This window comes from Nothoprocta perdicaria, unplaced genomic scaffold, assembly GCF_003342845.1.
Source record: "Nothoprocta perdicaria isolate Ctin4 unplaced genomic scaffold, notPer1 scaffold_100, whole genome shotgun sequence".
Lineage (NCBI taxonomy): Eukaryota > Metazoa > Chordata > Aves > Tinamiformes > Tinamidae > Nothoprocta > Nothoprocta perdicaria.
Genome location: NW_020454095.1, coordinates 61,480 through 74,844, shown reverse-complemented (window position 1 = coordinate 74,844; position 13,365 = coordinate 61,480). Strand labels below are relative to the sequence as shown.

At 45.1% G+C, this 13,365-nt stretch overlaps 1 protein-coding gene across 1 annotated transcript in view; it reads right to left on the bottom strand.

Moving 5' to 3' along the window:
* Nucleotides 1-12,452, bottom strand: part of CD2 (CD2 molecule) — a 60,997-nt gene extending 48,545 nt beyond the window's left edge. The window contains 8 exon segments of the mRNA XM_026040328.1: nt 4,626-4,693; nt 4,696-4,740; nt 7,827-7,938; nt 7,940-8,004; nt 8,007-8,059; nt 10,877-10,937; nt 10,940-11,139; nt 12,445-12,452. Of these exon segments, the coding sequence (XP_025896113.1) occupies nt 4,626-4,693; nt 4,696-4,740; nt 7,827-7,938; nt 7,940-8,004; nt 8,007-8,059; nt 10,877-10,937; nt 10,940-11,139; nt 12,445-12,452 (612 nt within the window).
* Nucleotides 12,453-13,365: the final 913 nt, after the last annotated feature.

Genomic DNA, 13,365 nt, shown 5'->3' with positions numbered 1-13,365 from the left:
GTCTGAAGGTTCAGAAGCAGAAAAGAAATACATGCAACAATACCATGTAAGAGCCCACGTTGTCTCACTAGAGTTTTAGATCCCCCTTGATATAATCCATTCAGAAGACAACAAGAAAATGAGGTGCAATAAAAACTAATGAATCACAGAAAGGCACTGATTTCAAGTCTCATTGCTCCATAACCTAACCTGGAGTCACTTGAAGAAGAATGGCCACAGGGATCAATCTCCATCACTACAAATCTTCTCTACCTGGAGCCATTTGAGGCATTCAATAATTTTCTGCAACAAAAGCTGTTATTTCATAGCTGAGCATGATTCAAGCCGAGGGCAGCAAGGGGATTTGAAACTTTCCAGTGAATCATGGAGAGGAGAGTCTGTCATCATGCCCATGGCAGCCAGTTAAGGTCTTTATGTTGGGCAGTTTGGAGTTCGCTGCTGAGTGCGTGGCCTAGGCCTTGGGAGTACTGCTTGCTGCTGCATCTGTGGCTGTGGCAGAGGCCTCTGCTGCACATGCAGCTTCTTCAGGGTAGGGTTGAATGGTGGCTGAGAGATCTGCCGGACCATCATTTCTGGCAAAAACTCCTGGCAAATTTGCATCTTTCTATGCTCATTTGCAATGACAGAAGGCCAAAGAAATCAGGCACAGACTAAAGTTTGACGAGAAGATGGTACTGTTATTTATAGTGAGCAACTGGGGAAAAGTCTTTGGCCCAAGCAAGAAAACATCAAATGTTGGTCTTTCCTGGAAAGCCACTATCAGTCTTAGGTAGCCCTGCTAGTCCAGCAGAACAACCAAAGTCAGCATTGCCCACTCCCATCAGGCAAACCTGAAAGCTTTTTGGCACTCTATCTGAGGTTAAGCCACATGGGACATTTGGGGCAGCTCTGACCTCTCCATTCTGAGGGACCCAACTCTGACCTCTCCATTCTGAGGGACCCAACTCTGCTGGGGCGCTCCCAATTGTGACCAACAGAGATCGCCAATCTGAGAAGCTCTGTCATCTACTGGAAATGGTTCACTGAAGAGGAGATGCACCTACAAGGAACAGTAAAAAAACTGTGTCCTGCCACTAACCATGCTGTGATGGTCCTAAAAATTTCCAGGCATCTGGAAACCTTAATTTTTACACTTTGCCAGCATTAATTTCTCCTCATGCATAAGACATAAATTCATGCTAATTGATTTTTAACCACTGACTCATCGTTTCTGATATGTCAGTCATCTTACCACTTTGCCAGACACTGAAATGTCTGTGACATGGACGGGTGGCACAGTCGAGGGAGGACTCGTCATGGTCATGGAGGGCTCTGTCTCAGCCGATGTCGACGTGACGCTGTCTTATCAGCTCTCGAGTGGTTTTAAAGGGGCAGGAGACCTGTATGGATGGGTAAGGAATTGCTGGGCAAAGTGAGTGCGAAAAAAAGGGTGTACAGCTTGTGACGGAGAATGCCGAGAAGGCAGAGTTACTAAATGCCTTCTTTGCCTCTGTCTTTACTGCTAAGGCGACCCCCCATGAACTGCAGGGCTCAAATGGAAGAGATGGAAATGGACTAGAGGAAGACCTTCCACGGGTTGAGAAGGATTGGGTTAGGGATCGCTTAGGCAAACTGGCCACTCAAAAATCTATGGGCCCACATGGGATGCACCCAAGAGTGCTGAGGGAATTGGCCGAGGTTATTGCTCAGCCTCTCTCCATCATCTTTGAGAGGTCCTGGAGAGCAGGGGAGGTGCCCGAGGACTGGAAGAGAGCCAACATCACTCCAGTCTTCAAAAAGGGCAAGAGGGAGGAGCCGGGCAATTACAGGCCGGTCAGCCTCACCTCCGTCCCTGGAAAGGTGATGGAGCGGTTCATCCTAGAGAGAATCTCCAGGCATATGGAGGAGAAGAAGCTGCTGAGGAGCAGTCAGCATGGATTCACCAAGGGGAAGTCATGTCTGTCGAACCTCATAGCTTCTATGATGGGGTGACAGGCTGGCTGGACGAGGGGAGAGCCGTGGATGTTGTCTACCTTGACTTCAGCAAGGCTTTTGACACTGTCTCCCATAATATCCTCATACGGAAGCTCCGGGAGAGTGGACTAGACGAGTGCACGGTGCGGTGGATCGAGGGCTGGCTGGACAGCAGAGCTCAGAGGGTGGTGATAAATGGGGCCGAGTCCAGTTGGAGGCCTGTGGCCAGTGGTGTCCCCCAGGGGTCAGTGCTGGACCCAGTGCTGTTCAATTTGTTCATCAATGACCTGGACGAGGGCACGGAATGCACCCTGAGCAAGTTTGCAGATGACACCAAGCTGGGTGGAGTGGCCGACACTCCAGAGGGCTGTGCTGCCATCCAGAGGGACCTGGACAGGCTGGAGAGTTGGGCAGAGAGGAACCTCATGAGGTTCAATAAAGATAAGTGAAGGGTCCTGCACCGGGGAGGAATAACCCCCGGCACCAGTACAGATTAGGGGTCGACCTGCTGGAGAGCACCTCCACAGAGAGGGACCTGGGAGTCCTGGTTGACACCAAGTTAACCATGAGTGAGCAGCGTGCCCTCGTGGCCAAGAAGGCCAATGGGATCCTGGCCTGCATCAGGAGGAGTGTTGCCAGCAGGTCAAGGGAGGTGATTCTGCCCCTCTACTCAGCTCTGGTGAGGCCGCACCTGGAGTACTGTGTGCAGTTCTGGGCTCCCCAGTATAAGAGGGACGTGGAGCTTCTCGAGAGGGTCCAGAGAAGAGCAACCAGGATGATTAAGGGAATGGAACATCTCTCGTACAAAGAGAGGCTGAGTGAGCTGGGCCTGTTTTCTCTGGGGAAGAGAAGGCTCAGAGGGGATATGATTAATATGTATAAGTGCAGGAAGGGAGAATGCAGGGAGGAAGGGGACAAGCTGTTCTCACTGGTGGCCAGCGATAGGACGAGGGGTAATGGCCACAAGCTGGAGCACAGGAAGTTCCGTCTCCAGGTGAAGAGCAACTTCTTTACTGTTTGGGTGACAGAGCCCTGGCACAGGCTGCCCAGGGAGGTTGTGGAGTCTCCTACTCTGGAGGTCTTCAAAACCCACCTGGATGCCTCCCTGTGCCACATGCTCTAGGTGTGCCTGCTTGAGCAGGAAGGTTGGACTAGATGATTCTCTAGAGGTCCCTTCCAACCTTAAATATTCTGTGATTCTGTGATTCTGTGAACTTAGGAGAGAAATAAGAGGACTCAGAGAGTGACCCATGCACGGATGAGCAAGATTGCTTTCCCACTCAGCAAAGGGGTAGGTTATGCTCACTCTAGCTGCCAGGCCAAGCAAAGCACCTTTGAGATATCAGCTGGAGTTTCTTTAAGACTTTATCCTCTTTAGCTGGGGTAAACTGGTAACTGTTGTGATCCGAAAAGGAGCTTTTGACTCCATATTGTAATTTGGGAGTAGACTCACAGAGAGATTGATTCTTATTTAAAACCACACAGGAATCCTGGCACAGTTTGGAACTCAGGAGACTTGAAAGCAAGCCTTTGATGCCAAGTTGCCTCCTCTGGCTGCAGGACAGAGTCCCTTTTGCTTTAAACTCTTCTTCAATGTTGGTCAGCAGACGCACTTCAAACTGCAGCTCAGCATCCTCTTCTTTAAGTCTATCCCCCCATACTAGAGTGGGCAACTCCTGAGCTAAATTCAAGCTACTCTGTCCACCAAAACAAGCGATACTGAGAGAAGGCTTTAGCAGCTATTTTCTACAGTCTCAAAGAGGCCTGAATTTCAAAAGATGAAGGCTCTGCCCTTTCTGAAAATGTGGTCTCTTTAAAGTGCCCCATATTGCACCTCCAGCATTGATGGCACTCCAGCAACTTTTTAGTGAGGACAGGTTGTATGAGATGCCTGCAGAAACACATAGAAAAAAAAAAAAGTCTTGCCATGTTTCTAAATGTAACTAGTGATTTCATGAATCTTAATTTTACAACTGCATAAACTAAATGAAAAAATTCTGGCAGTATACCAGCATCTTAGATATAGTCACATGAATGTTCATGGCAGGTGGTCAGGTGTTGCAGCTTGAGGCAGGCCAGGAATATCAGAGCCAACACTCTTGGAGGTTAGACAGGGACTTCGTTTACTACATAGTCGCGACACACTTTTATACCACTCAGGGCGTACACTCGGATGGCAACAGACCCGAGAAAACAGCAGGGATTGGCAAAGCTTCGGATATGGCTTGTCCTCATTGGTTGCCCTGCTGATTACCAAATATCCAACCGCAAAACTTTCCCTCCCCTCCCCAGGGACCTTCCTCCCAACTGGCAGGGTGCAGCTAGTTCCTGCTTTTGGCTTACTGTTTCCATTTTCTAGCCTAGCCGGGCCTTTCCAGTTTGGTCAAGGTTGGTCAAGGACACCCCTCTGTCCGTTGTCCCTGACAGTCAGGGCCAGATTTTAGAAGAACAATTCTTCCTTGATGGATAAAAAAAAAAAAAAGGGGGCTCAAATTCAAAAAAGCATTTTGTTAAAAATATATATCAGAAATCAAGTCTGACAACGGCAGCTGATGTGCTGGGATTCACACAAGTTTTCACTCATGTTGAGACAGATAGTATCCTCCTCCCCCACTGGGAGGCTCTAAGATTTTATGTGGCTAGATAACAGTATAAAATCCTTAAAGACTTACCATCTTCTTCAGCCTTTCTGCTCTCTTCTTCCTGGTACAGTAAATTAGCAAAATCATGAAGATAACAAGATTACACCTCCTACTACGCCTGTGATGAGATAAAAGTCCAGCTGGCCTAGTTAAGAAAGTAGAAGAGGATGTAAGAGGGAAAAAGAAATCACTGTCAGACTAAGCATGTGGTTCAGGCCTGACAGAATATATCTATGATGACATGAATATATTTTTTGCTGCTTTTTTTACACCACAATAGTGAAATACTTCTTTAAAGAAATAAATTAGATTCAATGTAGTCCCCTGATCCACTGATATCCAGACCCAAGGAATCTTAAGAGGCAAAAAATGTCAAATAATTGGCCTATAGACACAGAAGGATTGGTACTGTTTAGACTAGAAAACAGGAGGCCCAACTCCAGGAGTTAAAGTCATCTGACGTGGCACAGAGGTCTACATCTGAGCCAAACAAACTTGCACAACATGTGCCTTAGACAATTTCATGGTGTGACTTTTCCTAAAAGCAGACAAATAGCTACCTAGTATTCTGTATTTTTCCCCATTGACACAACCCAAATGAAAGAACTCACCCTTTGACTTTTTTCCATACACAACAGAAAATTAACCAGCCCTCACTCTCACTAGGAAGAATTTTATTTCTCCCATCTGGATTTAAGTTATACAGAAAATTGAAACCAGAGCATTCATGTGTGCCAATACATCTTATCTAAACTTCTCCAAATGCCCTTTCTCTGCTAACAATGGACAAACACAAAGACACTTTCATAAAACAGTACAAAAATTTCTTGATATGTCTCCAAACCTTTATAAGGCAGTGAGCATCCAGAGTGTGCTCAACATCTAAATACTAAAAACATTTTTTTTTAAGTACTTCCTACTGAGCTGGAAACACTGAGACTAGCTTGCCTCATATTGTTTTGGCACTTTAATTTTTGGCTGTGTGCAAATTTAAAATAGCAAAGAAGGAAAAGAAAAATACATATATTCTACAGATTAAAATTTTGTCTGGTGAGCAAATATTTATGTGAGTATTCTTTACCTTGACTAGATAAGGCTTGCTGGATGCTATCCTTTGGGTTGTCCAGCCAGCATTTGGCTTATGCTTGAGAATGTGCACTGTGAAGCACCAAATTGAACTCAACAAAAATACACTCATCTTTGCTCCTTGCCAGACAAAACTTGAAAGAAGGATATGCCACTGGTAGAACTATTAACATTCACTGGACAGGCACATGAAAGGCATGTCATGACACCAAAGTTAAGGTGTCTACACTACAAGCTAACATTTGCCTGGGCTTCCTTTTGGAGAGAATGGAGAGAAATAAGGCTTCTCAGTGATCTGACTCTTCTCACTTACTTTAGCTACTACTTCTGAACAGAAATGTACTTTGCCCCTTAAGTTTCTGTTCTTCCCAGTCACTTGTAAGATGAGCCCAATCAGATTTGCTCATAGTTATGCTTACATGAAAAGTGAGCTGAGCTGAATCACGTCTGAAGCTCACTGATGGTCAAAATTTAATGCTATTGTCCTCAAATTCGGACCAAATTAGGCTCGTCTAAGATGGGATTTTTGCAGCAGATGAATTTTGAATGGACACTTTGTATTCCTTAGTCTCAACAACTCCCACTGAAAGGCAGGGTGGGAGAAGTTTAGAACATGTAAAGCTGGATTTTATCTAATTCTGCCTGGATAGGGAGAAGTGAGGCAGCAGCCAAGGGCAGCAGCAGTGGGTACATGAACAGTTCCGTCTCCTAGGGCACCAGGGTTGGACTCAGCCTGGTAGAGAAGGTAGATTGACCCGATGTAAGCATTCAGATCAGTCTCACCACTGTGAGGCTTGGCACACAAAGGGCCGGCAACAGGGGACAGATTTTGTAACTTTAAGAACCGTACTCATACCTGTTATCCCAAGGGCTTCAGTTCCCTCCAAGTGCTATGATACTCATTTACTCCAGTTCTCAAAATACTTTGACACTCTGAGATATTTAATTGATTTTTCGTAACTGCTATTTCCTGGCTGACCTCTGAAACAGACAGACCAGCTTCCCTAAGGTGTTCAAGGAGGGCAGTAGGGTGGGAAGGAGGTTTGACTGAAACCTGAGGAATTTTTTATTTACCATGGAGCAGTGCAATATCCTATCCACATACAAAAATATGTGTGAGGTTTTTAGTTTAAGTAAAAAGGTAGTGCTATGTGATTTGGGTGTTTTCTCACAGTTTTACATATGGTGTATTTGTACCTTAATGTGTCAAACATCTTGCTACTTCACTGTTAGTAAGAGAGAACAAGCTCTTCCACACAACTCATCCTGTGCAAAAAGCAAAATCAAAGCTTCTCATGAGTGACCTGTTAAACCAAAATATGATGTCTGGATTATGCCTGTGTGTAGCAGTGATACAGGCCTCAGCTTACCCTTTCTTTCCTTTGGGAAGTACTGCTGGTTTTAAAGGCGTAAATAAGGATTAAAATGAGGGGAAAGTTTATCTCTTGCAAAGTGCTGTGTGCCATTAAAACTCTTTTGCATGCCTCCTTCCCCAATTTCTCCATTATTTTATTGCTTTACTACTAATAATCATTGACACCATTTGAATGTCAGGATACTTCTTGACCAGGCTGAACTGGTTTGGGTGAGCAAGATTCTCTCTCTGACCATCCTGATCTCCGACAGGCTGCAGTTTCCCCTTGGAAACTTCCTCCCCAGATGGAGGCAGCATCGCAGTGTGCCCAGGGCTTCCCTGCCACCCACAGGGCTCTCACCCCCATCCAAATCTCTCCTTGTTCCGGAAGCCCCAGGCCCCACTGACCACAGGTCCCTGCTAGTGGTGGCACTCTGCCACAGGAAGGAAAACACATCAGCCATGGGGACAAGGGGGAGCAAAGCCCCCTTCATGTCCCTCCACCCCTGCCTTCACGCTACTGGGACAGACGGGCTACAAGGGTAGGCAGCAGTGAAGTGGGGAAGGCAAAGGTGCAATGAGGCTCTAAAATGCCAAGCAGAGTCACAATTTGCATCTGGGATGCTGCAATAGCATCACCTGCCAGTAAGCACAACATTGTTAGGCTCACAGTACTGGGTACTGGGAGCCACCCTCGCTCCTGGCATCTGGAACACTCCTGTGGACACATGCAACTACATCAGGCTCTGTGGGTTAGTGTTAAGAGAATCAGACAAAAATAGATTTTCTACCTGGACAATCAATTTTCTTCTGAACTTCTTTTTCAGTGACCTGGCTCTTTACCACATATCTGAACGTCCCAGAATGACGTGTAAGAAATTCCACTTTTGTTGCATTCTTTTGGATTTTTTTTAATTTTATCTTGCATAGTTTCTTTTACAAACATATGGTCCTTAGTCTTCTGCTTCCCAATATGGATTTATTAACACAGTCAGCACTGAGGTCTGGCTGAAGGACAGGTTCTGAAAAAGAGAAGAAGAAACAGGCATATCTGAGAGGCTTCTCCTCTTGAAAAACTCAGTTATTAAACAAAACAGAGAATTAGCCATCACTAAACAATGAAAAAATAACACCAGGTAATGAAGCTAGAGAAGAATGAAGAGCAAATGAGATATTCACTGGGGAGCTAGCATGGCAGTAAAAAAAGTAAATGCCTTTAGGCCAAAAGCATTTGGCCTAAAAGATTTCTGATCTCTTCCTTCCTCTCCTTCTGTACCATTCTCACTGCTATGTTGGATGATTCTTTAAAAAAAAATAAAAAAAAGAGGAGGTGACTGTTTATGTCAGCAAGAGTATCAGTATCAGGACCCTTTTTCAGCATTACCTAAATTTAAAACCTGAGTTTGATCTCTAAGATGACTTCTCAATAGACATATGTACAGTTCACATCATAATGGTCTTTACAGTCCAGATTGTTAACCATATGAAGTCCAATCTGAAAATCAAGTGCTGCTATAGTTTACTTCATTGTTTTTGGGGCCAGATGGGGAAGAGGGAAAGATTACTGTGGTGTGGACAGAGGTGAGAAGCTGTGTGTGGTCGCAAGGCTGCTTTTTCTGCATATAAATGGATCACTACTACTATGCAATCCAAATGGCTGGTGAGCGTACGAGGGCCATCTACCTAGTCAACTCCAACCCTGTGGCCAACATGCATATTCATATTAGCTAATCTTTTATTTTAGAGATACTCAGGGGGTCACGTCTCTGACCCAGCCAGGCCAGGGAAGGGGAGGAAGATGTGCTTTGAGGAGGAGGTGGTAGGTGAGGGAATGGAAGCACCCTCCGCAATTCTTCTGGGGTTTTGGTGCGAATGAAGTCAGCTCTTATCCACCATGCCCTTCAGGTAGTTGGATATGCTGTAGTGCTTAATGGCACTCAACTAGCATGAAAATTACAGCATGAAAATCAGAATAAAACAAACTAGAAAAGAGAAAACAGAACAAAAGCTTCTTAGGTCTCAATGATGATATGAAGTAGAAAATTAGTTTACATTTTCTTTGTCTTGATTCTCTATCACTAGTGTTGCTACATGAAACAGAAAAGCCTTGCAAGACTTTCCTTAGTCAGGAACATCACATGGAAAAAACATCTATAGGTATAGGCAGTGTAAGCTATGGGGAATGTACATTTTAAAGCCAGAGGTGGCTGACTGAAGCAAATAAGTCTGAGTTCACAATGCGATATCTGCAATCTCTTCATTAGGCCTGCTCCTCTTTTGCAAGCTATAGGATATTTTGTGGGGGGGAATCCCAGACATGAAACACTGCTCACTGGAGTCCAGGTCCTGAGGATGGAGTTGTGTGATTATGTAAGTCTTTTTAAGGATCAATTGTTTTCCCACCTGTAATAATAAGGTGTAATTTGCCTGATAGATGACTTTATCACCTCAAAATTACTAAAGACTTTTACTTTCAAAACTGCATATCAGAGGTATCATCATACCACCTCACAGGGGATGAACAGGTGTATCACATAGCTAGGAGGCAACCTATTGCCTTTACCCTATATTCAACCCAGATCACTCAAATGAGTCAAGCAAGAGACGAGTAGAATTCAGGATGGTGATGGCTTCCCAAATGTGTGGACAGTTTGTATCAATAGTTCCTAGTAGTTACACACTCTCACTTCTCAATAGTTCTTTAGAATAAGGGGCCTCCTACTACACAAAATCAGTGCTAAAACCATTCCAACTGTCTTTGCTGCTGACTCACCAAAACATTGTTTCAGTGATGCCAGCTGGTATCATGGACTTAGTGTTGTTTGGTAGAGATGTGCACATCGGCTGAGGAAGGTAAGGGCAAAGTCATCCTCTGGCTGAAAAAAGCCCACCCGGCATTATGGCTTAGTCATCTGGAGGGGTGGGAGCAGGCATAAAGGGACAGAGTTGCCAAGCCCATCTTCCCTATCCATCCCAAAAGCTTTGAGTTGCCACTTTTCCAGTCTCTGAGCAGCAGGTACAGCACAGGAATAGTGCCTTGGTAGGTTGAGCCTGCCTCCATACTTTAAATCCATGTAGCTGACTACTCTGGACTTTAAATGGCATGATCTTTGTATTTACTACATTATGCTACCCAAGGATGGGATGGAAAAGTCTCCTCCCCCTGCACATAAAAATCATTTACTTTTTTGTGCATCTTGGAGCAAGGGGTGATTTCTGGATATTTTGAATGGTAGAGGGAAAAACCATGAGTGTGATCATATACCATCTAAATACAGACATCTAGTACCACCTACACTCCTGAGACCTCCATATGGAACCAGCAGATATAACATAAGGTTTTTGGGTTAGCAACTACAGGTCAAAAGGCATAACTCCGCACAGACACAATGGCACCAGAAGCCCACATTGAGGCAAGTACAGAATGCAGCAGCTGTAGACAAAAGTAGGTTGCGCAGGATGCTGCTGGAAACAACACAGCCCTTTTCATCCTGGTTCCAGAGTAAGCACTCTGAGCAGTGCCAGCATTGTGTGTCACACTGCAGTATGCGTGTCACCTACAGTCCAGCTGGATACACAGGTGCTCATGGTTGTTTGCTTGATTACATGCACAAATCTGATAAAGAGAGGAATCAAGCAGAAAAAGGGGACCAGAGGGATTCAAAAGCAGCAGTGAAAGAAAAGAAAAACAGATTGCTTCCAGAAGAGGGAAGAAAGGAGTACATCTCACTGCTGTTTCCCCCCTAAAGTGGAAAGTGGGGAGAGGAGTAGGTGACAGCGCACATATCAAGTCTTTTCCAGCTGTGCCTGGGAATGATACAAGAAGAGCAAAAACTCATCCTGAACAATGACCATTGTATCCTCTTCTCTCTTTAACTTTCCTTCCTGGTCATAAACAGTCTTGTGTACTTTCCACTGTTGCTTTCTAACAACTGCTGGATTTGCAGAGTCCCATTCAGGAATATCGTACATCTGCACTGGTCCTTGTTAACATAATGCTTAGTTTTCATAGCTTTTATCTGAAGTAACCTCTTGTCTCTAATCCATGTTACTTCATATATGCTCCCAGCAGCAGCAACATTAAGATTTATTGCCACATAAATGCTTTTGGTGACAACACACAGGAAGGAAGCACAACCAGCCTCATCTGTGCATTGAGTGCATCCCAAACAGCCGCTACAGGTCCATGCAGCATCAGCAGTGACCCAAGATATTTTATTTTATACTCCAATTTCCCTAAGCTTCTCTTCATTAGAATATGCTTTGATGTCATGCTCCAAAGTTTTTCTTAACCCTTAAGTAGTTAAATGTCAGCACTTGATTCTGAGACAGTAGGAAGTCAAGGGCCTGGTTTTCAGAAGTTGGCTTTTTAGACTGTCTTATTTGTACAGATTTGGGATGTCTTGATTCATGGTCACCCAAAAACTTAACTCTGAACTATCCTCTTCTAAAAATCAGGTCTGTTCCATGTTTTGTACTTGACACTGCTGACAGAGTGCTCATTATTTTAAACATTACTAGGGGTAGCAAGAAAATGAACTAGTAGAGGCCGTAGGTAGAGGGAGCAGTAATAATTGTAATGGCAGTAATAATAAGAGCAGCAGCAAAAATTTGCCTGTGTCAAGCTGTAAGTGAGCATGAGACATTGCATTGGATGAAGACCCAACACTGGCAGCTTCCGATGATTGTTTCTTGCTGATCTCCAGGATCCTGTACCTCCAGATTACTTGCAGTTGGTATCTTTAACACAGAGGTAAATAAAGGGGGGAAGAAATGAACAGCTAACTGCAGCCTTTGAACTCATGAGGCATTGGTGATATTAAGAGATAAGCAAACAAAAAAGATTTTTTTTTCTTTGAAGATCTCCTTTAATCATAAATCTCTTCTGCAAAATAGTTAAGAGTAACCTACTTCAAAAAGGTGCTATCAGGACAGGGCAGCACTTACTGTGTGACCGTTGAAGGTGAGAGTAATTAAGAAAACTAAGGCTACTAAACATCAATTATTTGATTAGCAATAGAGATTACCTACTCTTCACGCTGCACCTGGGTCTTATGCCCATCTATCCCTAGTGCTGCTTTGCAGCCTTTTCAAGGTACACTCACTGCTGCAGTGAACCTAAGGAGCCCACTGGGGCTTCTGCATGCACGTGTTGTCTGGAGGTCACTTCAAGTAAGGTACTACCTCCACCCTGATAGTGAGTGGAAAATTTTCAAAAGGGGATGGAAAAATAATTACAAGTTTCAGATTAAGTACGCTCTTGAGTAGCTGAATATACCTTCAGATCAGAAGTTATTGGATTTGTCATTTTCTATATTATTTTCTCTTCAATTTAGAGAGTATGCCTCTACATAAACGCACACAGCATGGGGAATAAGCAAGAGGAACTGGAGATGCACGTGCCGCTACAGGGCCATGATCTCATTGCAATTACTGAGACATGGTGAGACAGCTCCCATGACTGGAATGTGGCCATGGAGGGCTATAGGCTTTTCAGGAGGGACAGGGCAGGAAGGCGAGGTGGCGGAGTTGCTCTTTATGTGAGGGAACAACTGGAATGCTTAGAGCTCAGCATAGGGGAGAATGGAACGCGAGTAGAGAGCCTGTGGGTGAGGATAAAGGGGCAAGCCAGCAGGGGCGACACGGTGGTGGGAGTTTACTACAGGCCTCCTGACCAGGAYGAGGAAGTGGACGAAGCCTTCTACGGGCAGCTGCGGGAAGCCTCCCGATCACAGGACCTGGTCCTCCTGGGGGACTTCAACCACCCTGATATCTGCTGGGAAAACCACATAGCCAGGAACAGACAGTCCAGGAGGTTCCTGCAGAACATTGCAGATGACTTCTTGACGCAGGTGGTTGAGGAGCCAACAAGGGGAGGGGCGCTGCTAGACCTGATACTAACAAACAGAGATGGTCTAGTGGAAAATGTGAGGGTTGGGGGCAGTCTGGGCTGCAGCGACCACAAGATGTTGGAATTCACGAWCCGGCGTGGAGGAGGTGGGGCGAGAAGTAGGATAGCTACCCTGGACTTCAAGAGAGCCAACTTCGACCTCTTCAGGGAGCTCCTTGGAGCAGTCCCCTGGGTCAGGGTCCTAGAAGGAAAGGGGGTCCAGGAGAGCTGGCTGATATTCAAGCGCCACTTCCTCCAAGTTCAGGATCGGTGTATCCCCACAAAATAGAAGTCGAGTAAGCAGGGCAGGAGACCTGTATGGATGGGTAAGCAATTGCTGGGCAAAGTGAACAAGAAAAAAAGAGTGTACAGCTTGTGGAAGAAGAGACAGGCCACGTGGGAGGAATACAGACGCATCGTCAGAGAATGCAGATGCAAAA